Here is a 19,210-nt window from a genome sequence, read left to right on the forward strand (position 1 = left end):
TCGTCTCGTCCTGAGTTGAGATTAACTCCCTCAGAGCATCCGATCGAGTTCTGTAGGCTGTCAGATGTGTTTTACTATCGGACGATGCAATTAAGTCGGAGGATCCCCCCTCGCCTAAAACACATCTATCCGGTGAAACGGACGTCGAATCTTCAGACATCATCTCCGTTGATGGTACGCTGTCTGTATCAGTCCAGTCTTCTTCCCTATCTGGTGATAATGTTACACCTGTTTGTGACGACCTACTAGATTTTAAACTCATTTTCCGTAATTACTTAGTTAATACGCGAAGGTGAAGAATATAATAATGTAGAAAGAATTGAGTTTCCAATTACCAGTTTTTCAGTGAGCTGTCAATTTGACTGAATTTAGCGAACCACAAAAAAACTACTCTTTTAAATAAACAAAAATACTCTAAGGTACGTGTCCTCAAATTATTTAATTATTGAGTAATCAGCTGTGCTGATCAGATATGACAATGTGATCTTGTTAAAAAAAACAACAAAGATTATTTTTAAATTATCATTGCAATTATGATTTACAATTTACTCAGCCATGCAGTTATCCATACTAACACGACCGAATTCCGAAAAAGTACTTTCCAAATTAAAATCTGTTTATTTAAGCCTTATATCCGAACGGATGTGTACACAAAAAATTTGGCAACAACGCAAAAACTAAATTTTCAATGATTCGTGAATAGCAGTCTGTTGATAGCAAGAAACTTCCGATTTTGCTGACTATTGTTTACCGCTAGATCGCATTAGATAGAGCTATATCGGACTATTCTGTTATTGTATACGGCTGTCTATCAAATTCGCCGCTTCACACGATTGTGTTGATAATATTTACAATTGGAATACTCTAATCTATTCTCTTCGTTACAATAATAACACCTAATTTACTCAGTATTTAAGATCCGTGTTTACCGCAACCTCGGATGTGAACGAGCAACTCAATAAAATTATTACAACAGTACTTGAATCTCGAATTTATATACAAGATTTATTCAGAAGCAAAAATGTTCAATCGCTTGTATTTCGACAAAGAAATTATTTTCGCTGCCGACTAGCTATTTATGTCCTACAGAAAATCGTCCAAAAATTGCATATCATCACGAATATTCGTAAAAGCAAAAGAAAACTAGTAAGCAGCTTAGGAGACGTACTAAGCTCAGTTGAGACTACAACTACGCTTACTTAGCTATGCGTGATTTATTATAGTACTAGCTATACGTTCGATCGAACGTTTAATTCGACGGCTAAAACGAAAATAACACTAACAGCACGACCGAAAATAGAAATTACATTACTGTATAAGTGTGAATTTTCGTGGCATTAGACATAAAATTTATGTGTAACAATCATCTCGAAAATACAAGCTTTAACGATCAAATCTTTGAGCGTATGTAATCGCAAAAATCATGCGCAGATAATTTTAAGTTGCTAAACACTAAATTTAAACATTTACGATCTCAAATTACGGACGGTCGTGTGCGATCCTTAATTAACCGTATACGCTCAAAAAAAAGCACAGTTCAATTCTGATGAAAACGGACATATACATCAAGTTTTCTGCGGTCCGTCTCATTCGCACACATACCACTACGATTCACGAGTCTTATATAGTTGCTTGCCGCGCGCGGATGTAAACAATACCGCGCGATCGGCCGTCTTCGCTCTATACATAAGTATACCGCTCGGCCGTTTGGCTTTACGCTGCTCTGCGTGATAAACTCACGTGAGTATTTGAATTTTCGCCGCACGGATTTATTTTACAATTCGTAATTTGTATAATTCGCGTACTTTTTACTTCAATTGCCACTGTAGTTGGGCGCCATTTATGACGGTAGCTCGGCCGTCATTATTATTTTAAGTTGTTTGTTGTTTATGCTACTATTCACCGTTTCCGTCGGCTGTGCAGAAGGCACTAGATTCTACCGACTATAATCTATTTGCGCACGGACGTAAAGACGTATGAACACGCGGCGGTGATAGTAGTACTCAGGACGTAGATTCAAAAGGAGGAAAAGTCAATGAACACTCACGGATTATTGTAAAACTTAGACTAACTGTTTATTGGTGCTTGGCTTACACAAGCGCGCCAGACGGGCGCATGTCAGCTACCAGCATGTAGTCGAGGTGAGAAAGAAAGGAGGCTTAAAGTCGCCCGAGTAAGCGAGAGTTGATAAGAACTAGTACTTACAGATGTACGTGGCCGGCACGGCCGTTCTAACCCACGCGAAGATGGTCTCGGACGGATTGTCCTCGGTTCGGTTGACCTCGCAACCCTCGCACACAATAATCGCAATCGCAGAGTATCTATTCGCGAAACGGAGCGGAGCGAAGACAGACTCGGAATGGCTCGCTAGCGCGAGCACAGATTTACCTATGCCCTCTGACACACTGTTGTCAACTCTTAACAGCAGTGTGCGAGCAGGTGGCAACATTGTACGTTGCTGAATTTAAATCTCTCTCGATGCTTATTCTCTCTCTGTCTCTCTTACTCTCTCACATGCTGCGCCTTTATTAGCTGTAACAACAGAAGTATTATACAGAATGTTGATTCTGTCCCGGAGAGACGTCGTAACGTGCTCAACGTGCGTTAATTGCACTGGCAACCGTTACACTGTAAAGTTTTAGAATGGGCCTGCCCTTCTACTAGAAGTTATGTAGAAAACAAACATGATATAATGGCTAATAAGTGGTTTTAAATACAAATTTGACACTTATAACCTAGTAACATTTCATGACTACCAAATGATGTATAAACTATTAAATATATTCAGTTATAATGTGAGAAACATAAAACCATGTTTATATGTGCCGTATTACCAGGTATGACATTTCTTCGAAGTCCAAAATTCAGAATTTCCATTCTTCAGCTACCGCAGACTGACTTGAGATTTGGACTTCGAAGGGCACTTTTATACTGATAGATATGCTTAAAACACATATAGTTTCTAGATGAGTGTTGGGTTTTACAAAAAAATATTATTTAAAAAAGTTTTCTGAAAATAATTAACAAAAATTGTTTGAACACTTTAAAAAGTAACAAATTTTATGTTAATACTTAGACAACTTTTTTAAATAATATTTTAAATAATATTAACACTGCGCATACATTGTACGCATCGATCTGGCGACCGGTTAACAAAATGCCCACGCAACCGTCTGCCGTGTGTGTTGATGTTTTGAAGCAGCCTTCCGGCCTCTGCTAACCACAATGTTTTTCGGCGATATTATAAGTGAGTGCATAGTGAAAAACGGCAACAACGATGCAATGTAACAGTGTTATATAAAAGTAGTTAAAAAATCAGAACAGAAGTGCTGCTATGGTGCCTGTATGTGTTTTCAAGGAACCTCTGCTTACCACGATCTCGCTCGCGGTTCTTGCTTTGTAAGACAGTGCAAAAAGCATTCAAAAGTGATGCACTCGGAAATGCACCGACGATGCGATGTGTGAGTGTCAGTCCATCAAGGAGTGCTGCAGTATAAGAAGACATGTAGATGAGAAACATGAAGACATGAAGACGAGTATTCAAGAAACTTGAGTTTTTGCTTAAAGGTTATCCTTTGTTTTTTGGACTACTCCTGCGGCTGCTGCTCCTGCTGATTCTATTGATGTGCTGATACATTCTTTTTGCAAGATGCTGTCTGGATGAAGATTTACTATCGCATAAGATCTACGACTGGTTTTCCTTTGTTCTGTGTTCATTATGTTTACAGATATCTATTGTGTAATGCGCAGTGAAATCAGTATAATTTTATAATCTGTTTTTAAGAGTTAAATCAGTGTTGTAATCTCTCTCTCTCTCTCTCTCTCTCTCTCTCTCTCTCTCTCTCTCTCTCTCTCTCTCTCTCTCTCTCTCTCTCTCTCTCTCTCTCTCTCTCTCTCTCTCTCTCTCTCTCTCTCTCTCTCTCTCTCTCTCTCTCCCAGGTGAAGACAAAAGTTTTTTCATAGTTTAAAACTGTATTCTTTATTTCATGATTGTTATCTTGTACATTCACTAGTTTTTTCCTAATCTATCTTCGGATTTCTAATGATTTCTCTTTTATAACAAAACAGAATCAAATTAACGTAACTGTTGAAAACTGTTAAAATCTGGTACCATCTGCAGTAAACTGAAGAAAACTAAAAAAAATAATAATACCTGTCAATAACTGTTGGGTGAGGGTAAAAATGTTGAAAAATAAATATTCGAAACGCAAAAATTACGAATTAGGAATGTTAACATGCAAGCTCAGCCCAGAGGGCGTTTTGGTTCCCAGCCCCAAACCCGTGTTAAATGTATATCTATATATATGCTCACGGACACGCTCTTGTGTGTGTGTGTGTGTGTGTGTGTGTATCACGTGACCTAACTCACACATGCAAGAGCGTGTCCGTGAGCATGTGTAAATATATATATATATATATATATATATATATATATATATATATATATAACGAAAGGTAAAATTTTAAGTCCCAGAATATTGGTATTGGAAAGGTAATTTTGAAAACCTAAATTTAGAAATTCCTAAAAATATCGCTTTTGCAATATTATAACTACAAATATCATCTTTCGCAATATTTCAATTCCACATTTTTGTTTTATAAATTTTTTCATATCAAAATCTCAGTTTATAAATTTTGAATTTCTAATCTCTACTGTTACGTCCGAACGTCGGCACACAATGTAATATTCTCCGTTTTGTGTCAGCTTCCGCTGAACAAGGGATGGAGTCGCTCCCTTATTTATTTTAATATTCCGCGTTAATTTATTCAAATCCCTCCCCAAACTAATGAACAGATAAGATCAAGGGCACAGGTCATAGGCTTGATGCATTCTAGATAATTTATATAATTTCGTGTGATTGATATAATTAATATTTTTGCAGATGCAGTGCTTATAAGATGCAGGTTTTATATAATCATGCATTTAGAGCATGAAAACTTGCTTTATTTAAAAAATTATGCACATCAAAATTTTCATTTTTGTTTTTAATGTTTTTCTCTTGTTTTTTAGGTGAGAAAAACTGAATGAAGAAAAAATGGAATATAATTACGAGAAGTTAAAGCCAGGTCTAATATTTTTAAGAAGAATGCTATTATTTTTAGAATAAAACACAGAAGATTTATATCAATAAGTGCTAGCAAGATTTGAATTTGTAATAGGGTTTAATTTGGAAAATTAAGTGTATAGCATAGTTTAGAGGGTCGTAGCAGGCCTTTAAGAGCCTTTCTTCAATCTGAGTGATTTCCATTATTATATTTTCAGATTATTACAAAATATATTACTGCGCTTGAGTTGTATTCTGCGTACCGCGGTCGTGCCTAAAAATCGCTTCTAGGGTTGTTGTTTGTTAAGAAGTGTTTTAGAAAAGGTTTGCCACGGTATAAATTTGTATTTTGAAAATGTCTACAATTTTACATTTAACATTTTCATGTAAAACGTAAATCCGCAAAGTTTTATGGCAAATAATTGGTTTTTAAGCTGTAAAAAATCGATTTTGGGCTGTAAACTCGAGTTATAAACATTTTCATGATTTAATGTTGATAGAAAAAAGTTATATTTTTAAAAGAATTTTTAAAAGATCCACAACATTTTTTTCTAACTTTTTTTGTAGAATGTTTAGAATTCGAGCTAAAGTCTAAAAACCGTTTTTAGCGATTTTTGAAGGTGACCGCATTCTGCGTATACATGCAGGATCAGTCCCAAAATAAATTTGGCACCTTACTATTATGAGAGGAGTTTGAACACAAATTTTTAGCCCGATTGATTAAAGTCTCTTAGAGATAATCGTGTAACACCAAAATTTTTATTCAAAAAAACACGCAAAATTGAACAAATTGTACCTGCATTTCAAAAAACGCAGAGGATCGGGATTAAAAAAAATAGTTTTTAGGTTTATATGAGAGGAGACTCCTCCCAAAATTTCAGCTCGATCGGTCAAAAATTGCATGAGATATCGCATCTCACACATTTTTCGCGCACGAAACTATAAGGCACTTCCGTGTCACGGTCGTGCCTAAAAAAGGTATCTATAATTTTTTCTGTAAACCTGATTTGAAGTTTATTCGTATTTTTCATTGATAAACTATTAGGTTTACAGAAAAAATCATAAATACCTTTTTTTGTTCTTTTGTCATGTAGAATGAGCTGGTATTTTTTCTTCGCCTATCTCTTTAAATAAAAAAGTTGAAATTTTGACAAAATCACTGAGTCAGAGCTGATTTTTTAAAGTACCCTTAATCAACATTTATTGAATCTGTACACCTTGTAATGCTTTCAGAAGTTATATTTTCAATTAAATTGATAATAAAACAATTGTAGGAGAAGAAACGCTATAATTAATCTTTTTTATAAAAGCGCTAGGTGGTTTTGGTAGAGGAATTTTTCAGGGGTATTTTCCATTGAATACTGATGTACTCGAGATATACTTGGGGGATTGTACTCGAAAAGTACAATCAGTAACTTCACTTACTTCCCTTCTGCTTGTGAAACCTTGGCCCCATGAAGATTCCTCGCGCACAAGCGATTCCTGCGCACTCTAGCGTACCGCTGGCATCACGCATTATACCTAACGTTCTTCGCTCGGACTAGCGGACCACTAGCGTTCCCCTCGTACCCGAGTGAAACCCGAGCACCCATGACAACTGTCGGTCAAACAGTCTGTCTTGGCTACTTTCGGGTACCACGCCTGCAACACGAGGATGCACGCAAACTCGCGTTAATTTATGGTGTCCTCGGCAGCACTTGGATTGCGAGCAACTGTTATTAGTTCTCAGAGGCGAGTTCAAGGGTAATCTGGAGGGGGGGGGGGCACGGGTCAACAACTTGCATCTACTCTTTCCCATGGGCATCGCGAGTCTCCGCATGCAGTACCTGCAATTTTTGCGCGCTAATGGGAATGGCTCCTTGTATGCAAAGTAAATTTCTTATGCACACGTGCTCCTATACCAATGCCAGTGCGCGGATTCAACTTATAAGTGACTTCTGTGATACCCGTGGGTTTGAGATGCATCAAAAAATTGACCTCGTTCGCTCGCTACTGTGAATGCACTAAATTTTTATTTAACATTTTTATACACTCAATTTTGTAATAATGGTTTATAAAAAAAAAATAGATATTTTCAGTAGCAATTAAAAGATATGTATGTCTGTACGTACATTTCTTTGCTAATGTTTATAAAAACTAATCATCCGAAAATTACATTCCTGAGATGAATCTATGTGTTGATATGCAAAGATAATTAACAATTAATAAGAATTTCTTCTATACAAAATGGTCAGTATATTGGAATACTATCCAGTAACACAACCGATAATCAGAACAGGAAAAAGTGATGATTTCTTCTCTCATCGTCAAGTCTTACCCCATGACAGTTTAATAAATTTATCAATAATATATGAATGTCTGCATAGTTTGTATGAGTGTGTGCTTTGATGGATGATTTAGACTCAGATCATCATTGCTTGAAAAAGTGAACTTTCGCCCCTAGTTGTGTAATATACTATTAATATTATGTAGATAAATGCGCAATGTTATATTTTGAATATCTAGAATCGATGCTTATTACATTTTTTCTTTAAAAAATATAAAATGTCTTACCCAGATAAGTTAATGATAAAAAGGCTATTTATCATTGTTCTAATTGCCTTGTTTCAGTTGTAAGTAAATTTGTTGATGTTATACCTGTAAAAAAAGTGATGTGAAAATTATGCATGATGAGCAATTGTTTTTAAAATTTTTTGTAGTTATTAAGCGAGCACGAAATACTAACGTTTATTAACGATAGACATAACAAGTTTACAAGAGAAAATAAAGTTGGTAGTCCACAAAAACTTTTGTCCGCTGATAAAAAATTTTTCGTCCTCGCTATTAAACAATAACGTTCAATTCACGTACGAAAATTTGATTCTATACTCAAGTAAAATTAACTTTTTCGCTCTTGCGTCAAAATACACTAGGTACTATTTAGGTTGCCTTACAATTTTGTTAAAGGAGCCAAGATATCTCAAGTTTTTAAAACGGCCTTCGTGCATGGGGTAGGTAGGTTAATTTAATTTATTGACCAGAAAGAAAGTACAAAATATTTACATGGAAATAAAACATTCCGTACTCCTGCAAAGATAAACACAGTTATCTGTCCGCAGGCCTGGCATTAGAGAAATTATAACAAAAAAAGAAACTTAAAATCTAAAAACTTAAAATCTAAAACTTATACTATATTTACACAATTACAGTATGACTCTATTATTATTGCATTTCATGCACATTGGAGATGGACAAATTTTACAGTAAAATTCTTAGTGTAGATTATGTTGTCAACAATTGAGTTTTATCCACTCATTGATTCTTTTTTGTTGATTTCGCTTGCCTATTTCTAGGACTTTTAATTCGTTCGGTAGCGCGTTGAACGTTGAGATAGCTTTTATATAACAATTCTTATCGCTAACTCGCTTTTTATTCTTTGGTACAATGTTTTTATAAATGTACAACAATGTGAAATAAAGTGTAATATATTCTGTAAATTAATTTTTCTTCTTGTTTCAAAACTTAATGCTTTTTTTTAGTTTTTCACACTTGTACACATTTACGATACAATGTTTTACGTTTGCACACGATTCATCACAATTTTTCACATTTATCAATTCCACTAGGATAAACTTTAAATTCTAAATTTAAAAAAACTCTAAACTATTGTTATTTTATATTTCCTAGTATTTCAATTCAACATTTTCGTTTTAGAAATTGTTTAATTTCATAATTTCTAAAACGAAAATTTTGCCTTACATCCTTTAATTTTTTCGAATTTTAATTTTTCTAAACTTTTGCCGCCCAATCACTGATTATCATAAAAATGAAGATGCAAAAATTTTAGTAAACAAATAGAAAAATATGATGTCTCATTATTATCTAGTGTTCAACGTGAAATTTTTATATTATCAAAAAAGTTATCTATGTACATATAGTTATTTATCACTGGCGTGAACATTGACGTGATTTTGTTAAGTATTAAAATTTTATAGTGTTACGTGGGATAGTCGGGAATTAGGATGGTCGTAGCGTTCATAGGATGGGCCTAGGAACTTGATGAAAGGTGCAAGAAAGACTTCACTGAATTTATTAAATAAACAGAGCCGCGAGCTGGTCACGCACGGCTAACTAAGCCTGCCACTGCACATCGCCATGCAGTGATAAGGCGGGTGTAAGGTGTCATCCGCTCGGTTCGTCCGAGCTCGCGATGCCCTCTCGTTGTTGCCATGCTGCGCTACACGTATGCACGCTAGTGTGCGTACGTGACACGCCCAATGGCCGCGACGTCATCGTCCCGATGACGTGTAATTATCCTAAATCATGTGTATTGTAAGTGTACTGATGTTTGTGATTTCTTCTTAAGTGTAAATACATGTGTGATCTCTCTCTCTCATTTTATATATAATGATAAAAATGCTTAATCTAGTTACACATTCTTATTGTTTTTATAAGCTATATAAAAATTTATTGTAATTAAGAGGTAACAATAGGTATGATATGAAAAATATAATAAGTAATTAACTTGATTTGTTTGTATGCTATGTATAAATATAAAATTTTGTTTGTATCTGGTGAAATTAAATTTTTGTATGATTTTCTTTTAATTGTAACTTTCTACATATCATCGATTGTCGAATCCAGCTTGGTGTTGTGAATTATTTATTTATAATTATTTATATTCATGGCTCTAAATTAAAAGGTTTAAACTAATTTGACAATTGAAATTAAATGAAATTTGATAGTGTTAAGAATAGAACCTAAGAATGACCGTAGCTGTGTCTCATGCGAATATCAAGAGAAATGAGATTTTACAGAATATACTACTGTGAGATCGTAGAGATTGTTCACTGGTTGTTGACTGTGTCTTTTTTGATATTGTTTGAGTGCAAAAATTTGTATGCTTTTTGTTGCATATTAGGAAAACATTAGTTCAGGTCGAAGATTTATGAACAATCAAATATACGCTCGTGATGTGAGACTATTCATAGTCATGCTTTATTTTGTTATTCTTTTTCATTTTCTCATGCCATTGGATAATCGCTGAGCCTGATACGAGTATCTTATGCTCCTATGCTCCTTGATTTTTTATTTGAATTTGTTTGCTAGTTGCGTAAGTACTATTCGTGAGAATATTTAAACCTTGTCGTTTCGACTATCGAATCATGTATTTTTTTGATATATTTAACTCAAGTTTTAATATGAATATTTGATGAATTCACACAGTAATTTTGAAAAAGGGTATAATATGTAATTATAAATGTAAGTAAACATTAATGTCGATAAGTAACTTACTATGTGGATCCATTGTTTTTGCTAAACTAACGTTCTTATCGCGCATGCAACTTTCAATGAATTTATTATTTAATTACGTGTAATAATTTTTTTTTTATACTTTCATGTGTGATTTTAATCGTTTAACTATGCAATTTTCATTGTAAGTTGCACGTACGAAACCTTGAAAGCGGTTTGATATTATTTTCTTATAAATATTTTAATGTGATTATTTTCTGCCGCCGCGTGAGTTTGATTATATTGAATTCCCTATTTTAATATTTTAAGCTAAAGATTATGATGAACAATTTGAGTTGTTGGTTTTATTGTTACGTAGACTACATTTAAAAAATTTTTTTTTTATTTATCTTTGCGTTAACATGAAATTGCGCGAATATTAATTTGCTAAAATAATGACATTTATATTTAAATATTTTGTAACTCAAATGTTTGAAGTTTTTACTGACTTTAAGACTTGATCTTATACAAGTGTATAATGTATATGCATTGAAATGTCGTGATTTTAATAAATTTTAATAATAATTAGTTATAATCTAATGCCATTATAGCCCATACCTTACATACTTCCTCACACCTCATTCGCACTACATATTTCACTAATCACTTTCACTTTGGCTGCTGCAGCTGCAGGTAGGACCCATGCAAGAATCCTCGCATGTGTCGCAGTTAGGACTTGTTGCCTCTGTTAAGGTTTCCTTACTCTCCCTCCACTGCTGCGTTGTTTGTGAGGTAGATTGGAATGGTGCAACTTGGGTAGTTGATCCGGCCGAGTTCACAGGTGCCATGTGCACGTGCACTACGACATTGGATTTACACATGTCCTGCAAACAAACAGCGGTCCTTGCTGTATTTCGTGCCTTGTCATGCATGAATTATGCGTATGATTACTGCATAATCTGCACATCCACCACTGTTCATTTAGAACGTTTCATTTCCATGTTTTCTTCTGCTTCCTCCTCCTTTGATTTCCTGAATCTGGTGCCGCAACCCACGCACTGTGTACCCTGCTGTATAGATGGAACCGCAAAGGATTCTCTTTCGTCCGCTAGCCGTTTTAAGCCGAGACTGGATTAGCGCCTATGCGGGAGGCGAGCTTTGCGCTTTCCGAACTGCGCTCATCACTGCTGCTATACTTTCCTACATCCGGGTTTGGGAATGTATCCCTTTGTGCGCACATTTTTGCTTTGCGGAGAAATTCACTTTTCACTGCTTTCTTCAATTTTTCCTTCTCACTATGCCGTTTTCGCTTTAATTTTCTCTTTTCCTCTCTCCTTACTCTCCTAAGGGCACTTTTCTTTTTCTTGATTGTATTTTCACTAGCGCTACTTGAAGATTGGTCGGATATTGTTTTTGTGTGTAACCTTGCCTTGTGTGCCACTAGTTGACGGGACAGGTTACAGTGTCTTCTCCTTCTCTTCTTCTACTATCTTTAAAATTTTGTTTGCAATAAGTTCCAAGTTTAGCATGGACACTCTCAAATTGCAGACGGCGACCTTAAGCATGTTCTTGGTTGCGGTGTCGTCAAGCGAGGGGTCTTCCAGTAACGTTGATTGAACTTCGAGAGAGTCGATGACTTCACGTATATGCTGTATTTTCTCCATGTTGGCTAGGAACGTTCGAGCGATGTGTTGCGTGTGATGGTTCGAGGAGTACCGATTTTTCTGAGGCTCGTCATTGTTTATAAAATCGGGCAGTGCATGGTGTGTTTTCTTTTTATGCTGAGGGCTCGAGTTGTCGAAGAGCTCTCTAATTCTGGGTATAGTTGACATCCGCTGTTTGTCGCATTTTCCGGTGTGGCTGAAACTGTTAATAATTTTAGTATTTGGGACCCCCCGGGATTGCGCATTTCCAAACTATGATTATAAACAGTGCTATGCTTGTTAGCATATATCCTGAGATTTGAACTGTGTTTTTAAATGCTTCGAAATTGCTATTAGCTTTGTGAAACTCCGATAGAGATTAGGCTTTTTGTATGATGTCATGAAAACTTGAGCCTGTGCTGAGTGTATCAGTATGTATTTTGTGTAAATTCTTTGCTTTGAGAGCTATCTCGCTCTCTATTATTTCGTTTAAATAAGAGGAAAAATTTTGGTTTCCGGTGTACTGTTAGGCATAGTATAAATATCAATAGTTATGTTAGGGTAAAATAAAAGTTATAGGTTCTAGACGCAGTAAACTTGCGTTGTTAGTGTGAGCCGTACAGCCCGCGTTTAAACGCAAGATACCGGTTCCGTTTAATTCATGTGTTGAGTGTAGCGATCTTTGGCATTGTATGAATAAGGTTTCGGAGTTGATGGTTGATAGTTGAATAGCCAGGTGTTTTGTTTGTGTAATTTGAGCCAATATGTATCGTGTAATTGAATTAATTTTATGTTGCAGTCCGTGATATTAAAACTTGTGTCCTTGATGGCGAACTTTATTTCACAGGCCGCATTCTTTCTTATCTCGCGTACCTGTTCGGTATTTTTGCAAACTATGAGATCATTGAAATTTTTGCATTTGTCAAGACTTTCAGCTGTAATGGGAATGTAGTTGTGTTTATTTAGGCTAATAGCGAAAAATTGGGTTTCGGGCCAGATGTATGCGAAAGTATTTGATAGATTTTTCAGATTTTGTTTAATAGAAACTGGGGAAGCTTTGTATAGAAGATATTCTTGTAAGTCAAGTAGCGGTATCGAGAGGTGATAAATCAATTGATAGTTCGAATAGATTATTGATAAATCCGAGATTTTCATTAATTGAATTATTGTGTCGATTTAGTCGCTGCTTGGAAAAATCGGATCCGGGACAGTTTCAGAGTATATGTGTTGGCAAAAGAAATTTAAACAAATAGGATCCAATTATATGCACTAGCGCAATATATTGCGCTATAGTGGATATACAAGGCAGCAGCTGATATTATAAGTTCATTACTACGAAGATTTGATAAAACATACTTACATTCATGCATTCATTTATAATGTAAAAATTCATACAAGCATCGAACTTTCTAAATTAAATAAAATAATTCATAAATTTCAATACCAAACACACTTCGGCTAAGTTAGAATATAAAATCTTATGCGCATACATTCGCCTCTAGATTTTGACGAAAAATACTTTCAGGTGCGTCTCAGTTTCTAATGTAGAAATTTGAACGAATATTTGGTCATTAAGAATAAGGAAAATGTTTCATAATTTTTTACGCGAAACATGCTTTAACCAAGTTATAATACAAAAAGTTCACGCGCCGCGTTAAGCATGTTGCATGAGAGAGTCGACGCGCGCATATTCTTGCCGAGATAGGCACGTAACATAGCGACGTATGTTATATATTTATTTTGGCAAACATATTTTCAAATACATCTTAATTTTCATTGTAGAAATTTGAATAACTATCAGAGCATCTTAAACAGGGAAAATATCTCGTACGTAAAACACGCTTCAGCTAAATTAGTATGCAAAAATTTACGCGCCGTATTTAACATAATGCATGAGAGAGGTTAGACGCGCGCATGCTTATGTCATGATAAGTACATAATACAGCGGTCTATATTGCGCGATTATTATCGTGACATTTTAACAAGAACTACTCTCATTCATATCTTCGTTTCTTCTGTAAAAATTCAAGAAAATATCAAGCTACCTAAAACAAGGGAAGCATATTATGATTTTCGACGCAAAACGTGTTTCAGCTTAGTTATAATATAAAAATTTACGCTTCGTATTTAACGTGTCGCATGAGAAAGGCTCGACGCGCGTATGTTCACGCCAGCCACAATAAGCCTATAATATAGTGATGCGTACTGTACGTTTATTAACAAAAAAATTATACAAGAACTATCCTTGCTTGAATTTTTATTTCTACCGTAGATATTCAAATTAATATTGGGCCATTTGAAACAAAGAAAAACTTTATGTGATTTTAAATGCTCTATACGTTTTATCAAAATTAGATTGCAATAAATTAAATGCTGTGCTAAGCACGATTGATGTGAAACACTCGAAAGACACATACTCTAGTCATAAAAATATTACACCGGTAATTGCGGGTAATAAAGTAATTAATACTTAATAAATATTTTATGAGCACAAAAGAAAACGCTGAAACTGTGTTATTTGTGCATTGATTGTATATGAACTTGCGCGCCCAATGGCCGCGGAATTAATAAGACGATAGTTTTTCTGATAAATTGAATAATGTGTTCGTAGGATGCGAGTGACAAAATGATATGACGTCGAGTGTTATATTGCGCCTGATGATCGATCCTATGGATTGTAAATTACTTTAATTCTGTACATTTGAATGATTGCTGTGATTTGACGAATTTACCTCGATGTGTTGTAAAATGCTTTGAGGGCAAGGCGGTGGATCTTTGAGTGCCGTGCATCTTTTAACTTTATCCATGATCGTTATTTTGATTAAATCCCCGTTTTTCAATTTGACATTTTTTGTCTTATAATCTATACTCATGATTTCGTATGGTTCTTCGTAATCTCGGTCGTGCTTGCCCTTCTGTGGTCCTTTTAGCATATAGACTAGTTCCCCTTCTCTAAAATGTTTTACATTCAGTTTCTTATTGTAGTAGTATTTTGATCTATATTTCGCCTGAACTAAGTTCATTGCTGCCAAGGTTTGCAATTGAGATAAATTGCCTATTATATCAGTAATGTATTGGTTATAAGTTACGGACGTGTCAGTGTCTCTCGGCTGGAAGCTTGACGGTGTAGGTGGTTTTTGTCTGAAGACTAACTCGTGCGGTGTGAAATCCGACGCCACGTGTTCCGTGCAGTTATATGCATGCTGGCAAATTGGAAGCCATTTACTCCAATCTGTTTGTGACTCCATGTACTTTTTTAAAAATTCAGTTAGTGTATGATGCATTTTCTCGATACCGTCGTTTGATTGCGGGTGATAGGCTGTTGAGCAGTATTTATCTATTTTGAACAGTCTAGCAAATTCTTCCAAGAGTCTATTTTGGAAGTGTGTGCCCTAATCTGTCAAGATAGCTGCTGGCGGGCCAAAATAACATATCACTTTGTCCGTGAATGCTCTTGCAACCTCTTCAGCTGTCGCTCTTCTTACCGGTATCAAAATGCAATATTTTGTTAGCCAGTCTTGTACTGTTAAAATATAATTGTAACCTTTTGAACTTTTTAACGGACCGTAAAAGTCCATTGACTTTTTGAAATGGTTTAGACGGTGTGTCCATTATTTTTAGGAGCATTCTTGTTTTTACCCTTATAAGTTTGTTGGTTTGGCATTGAGAGCAGCCCAATACAAATTGCCGTACATCTGGTCTCATATTACACCAATAATAATCGTTTGCGATTTTACTTATAGTCTTGTTTATGCCTCTATGTCCACCCATAGCGGCTTCGTGGTATTCCTTAATTAGTTTGTATCTGTCCGCCACCGGAAGAATAGGTAAGGAATTAAGATAAATTATTCCAATGGCTGGTATGCCATTGATGATCGTCTCAAATAGGCTTATGAAGTCCGCCCACTCTGATAAACTCAACATTCCTAGATCTCTAATTAATGCAAAAGAATTTATATTTGATTTTGCAATTTCTGATCTTAGATTTTTAATATATTTCCTTAAATGCGCTTTGAACGGTTTTTCATTAACGTGACTTTTGACGAATAATCCGAAAAGTTGCATGCCTTTAAAATCTGTTATGAAAACATCTCCCAAATTTCTTTCGGTGTCTTTCAGAGTATTTTCATTTACATATCCTCATTCCAGCATAGCGTCAAGGATTTCCGTTTCCAGGTTTATATCTGTGGTTAGTAAGAAAATCAATTTTTCTTATCTGAATGGATGGTCTGGAACTTCCTTTAGTTTGGAAAATAATGCAGGTACTTGATTTTTTGGTATTGACCATGGAGGTATTTCCCTTGGTGGCCTTGTATTTACTACAAGACACCGATTCAATAGTGCATTTTTGCCCCTTTCAATTATCATAGCCTCTCTAGTGCTCATATCAACAGATTTCCGTGTAGTAGTGTTGTTGCTGCTTGCATGCTGAATCTGAGAGGTTTGCAAATTGTTTTGGCCTAAGAGGTTTTGTTTGTCGCTCGCACCATGCGACTGTTTGTTGACGCTGTTTGCATTGTATGATTCTTTAGGTTCGGAATTTTCAAAATCCGGCAACGTATTAGATTCTACTTTTATGTATGGCGTGAAGTGTCTGCCTACTAAATGCAAATGAATATAATCAGGCGTTTGGTTTGTAGTGATATGCCAGTAATCCATGGTTTCGTTGCTCAGCTGGTAATGTATACACACATTTTGTTTAAATTCCCAAGCAAAAATGTATGCGCAGTCGGCATCTCCGTATTCTGTTGGCGATTGCAGAATTTTCAAAGCTTCTTGAGGGCTGCCACAATTCTGTAAGAAAGGCGATTGAGCTAACTTTGCTCTGAGGCCAAGAGCCGAATAATTTAAGTTTGCTGTTTTGATAATGGAATGGAATAAGCAATTACCCGATAGGTATGGTGGTAAGTCTTCGCTTCGTATGAGGCTCGCATGTGGGTCTGCACAGTGATCTTCGTAATCAAATACTCTGAATCTTCCAAGATATGAGACCGAGGTGTCGTTGACTCTACTTCTCGTTCTCGTTCGGCTTCTCGACGGACGTATGCAAAATCGTCGAAAGCTTCAAAGACGGATACCGGTATTCCAAGAGGTTCCAAATTTTCTAAAGACGTATCCAAGGCTTCATACTCCGACTCTTCATTCGCTAAAAATCCACTGACAGTAGTCATGCTATTACATGTTGGATTGTTATCCAAGTTTTTATCCGTAATATTTATTAGTTCTGCTGCATTGCTGACGTCTTTTACAACGTTGTTTATAATCTCTTTGGCAGAGGAGTTGTTGCTTATAGCTACTATGCTATTTTGTTCTGGCATTAATTCATGAGATGTATATGTTGGGAGTATCCCTGTCCCATGAGAGATGTTATTTACTGTGTTTGGTTTTGCATTGTCAGTCTTATTTTCACACTTTGATTGTGAATCAGTTTCCCAAATATCCACCTGTATGACATTTTTACCGTTGTGTTCTTTTCCTTTGATTTTTACCCTTAATTCTGCATGCATTTTCATTGCTATTTCGGGTATCGTCTGGCTTGGGGTTAAATTGTCTAGAGTATTATGACTGATCATTTTCTTTTTCTAGACGCGACTTTTCGGGTGGAGATTTTGGTGTAGAATGGATTGTTGGCTGGAAATTGCCTGTTATATTACCGAATGGCATATTATCGTCATTGTGACTGATGACTTCTAGTGGCGGCATGTCTTGATTTTCTGTAATTATATCCTCCGGGGTTATGACAAAATTTGGTAATGAACTATGTAAAGAAGTCGGCCTGAGTGGCTTCCTTGTTTTAATCGCCGGAATTTGCGTACATGATACGTTCTGTTTTGATTTTGAGTTTTCAGCATTTATATTTTTACTGTTCGTGAGTGTGTGATTGCGATCTGCTACTCACGAAGCATAGCGATTAAACAGTTTTTTGCTCATTGGGAGAATATGGTAATGAAGTATTCTTCGTCTTGCGTTTCTTTCTACAGCTCTTCCAAGGATCCTTTGTGACATTTGGGCCCAATGAATCGTCTGAAGAGTAGCTTTCTATGTTTGCAGGAATATTAATGGGAGTGTTGTTGGAGACAGGTGGGGCACCTTCAATATTCAAAGCAAATTTTTGTATTGATTCGTGCAATATTGACTCAATACGCTGTTTCTCAGTTGGGTCTAAAATATATTTATCTTTACCCGATTTTGCCACTCTTACATTTGTTAAAATACTAGCAAACGGTATGCAGTCTCTATAAGTCTATTCTAGTCTAGTGTGTGTGTGTGTGTGTGTGTGTGTGTGTGTGTGTGTGTGTGTGTGTGTGTGTGTGTGTATATATATATATATATATATATATATATATATATATATATATATATATATATATATATAAACAACTATATAATATAGGGATATATATATATATATATATATATATATATATATCCCTATATTATATAGTTGTTTATGTGATTCGTAAGTCTCAGCTCCTCCTCCCCCCTCCTCATACCCCTCCTCAAAATAACCAAGAATCGTTTCAAAAATCATGTTATTTTTTAGGGCCCAAGGATCCTTCTCCCCCCTCCAACCCTCTCGTCAGCCCCTCCTCATGCCCTTCCTCCTACCCCTCCTCATAGTCTTAATATATCCTAATATATCCTCCTTGTATGATAATACTCATGTCCATCTTGTATAATAATATTCATTTTAATGATGAAAATACTTTTTCTAGACCTAAAAGTATTTTCATCTTTTAAAGTATCGTTTAAGTTAGCAAAAAACGCACAACACAATTTTGTGTTTTATGTAACATAAAAGAATTCAATTTTCTTATATTACTGATACTAAGTAGAATTTGAAAATGTAATTTTCTTTCTAATGTACTTATTAACAAGCTGTAGTAAATGTTGCAGACTTTATATTTATCTCAACTCTTTTTGCGCATCTTTATATTTTGTCTCATATTTGTATATTTTTATATAATTATTTAGAATACAATCTATCAATACAAAGTATAAAATATATTTACAAATATTTACACAAAGGTGGTGATAGGGCTTTTTGCAAACTGAAAAAGGTGAATGATGAGGAAAAAAATAATGAGGAACAAGATGATAATAATAATGAAACGTACGATGAAATAACACAATTTGTAGATATTTAAGTCCAATGGAAGCTGCTTGGCGATTGCAAGAATTTCCTTTTTGTTATAAAAGTCATTGTATGAAAGGATTAGTTATTTATACTAAGGATCAACAAAAAATAATCTATCAGGAAAATAAAGAATTACAAGCTTTAAATAACTGGAAAACAACTTTGACAGCATG

At 35.3% G+C, this 19,210-nt stretch overlaps 1 protein-coding gene across 35 annotated transcripts in view; it reads right to left on the bottom strand.

The window, feature by feature from the left end:
* LOC100113758 (AP-3 complex subunit mu-1) overlaps positions 1-19,210 on the bottom strand; it is an 835,720-nt gene that overhangs the window by 283,865 nt on the left and 532,645 nt on the right. For 15 of the 35 annotated variants that reach the window (XM_032601276.1, XM_032601275.1, XM_031933641.1 and 12 more), the window contains one exon: positions 7,599-7,682. The exons of the other annotated variants lie outside the window; for them this stretch is intronic. In XM_032601276.1, the coding sequence (XP_032457167.1) occupies positions 7,599-7,633 (35 nt within the window). In that variant the 5' untranslated portion in view covers positions 7,634-7,682. The remainder of the gene's footprint in view (positions 1-7,598; positions 7,683-19,210) is intronic. 35 annotated transcript variants of the gene reach the window in all.

This window comes from Nasonia vitripennis (assembly GCF_009193385.2).
Source record: "Nasonia vitripennis strain AsymCx chromosome 1 unlocalized genomic scaffold, Nvit_psr_1.1 chr1_random0004, whole genome shotgun sequence".
NCBI lineage: Eukaryota > Metazoa > Arthropoda > Insecta > Hymenoptera > Pteromalidae > Nasonia > Nasonia vitripennis.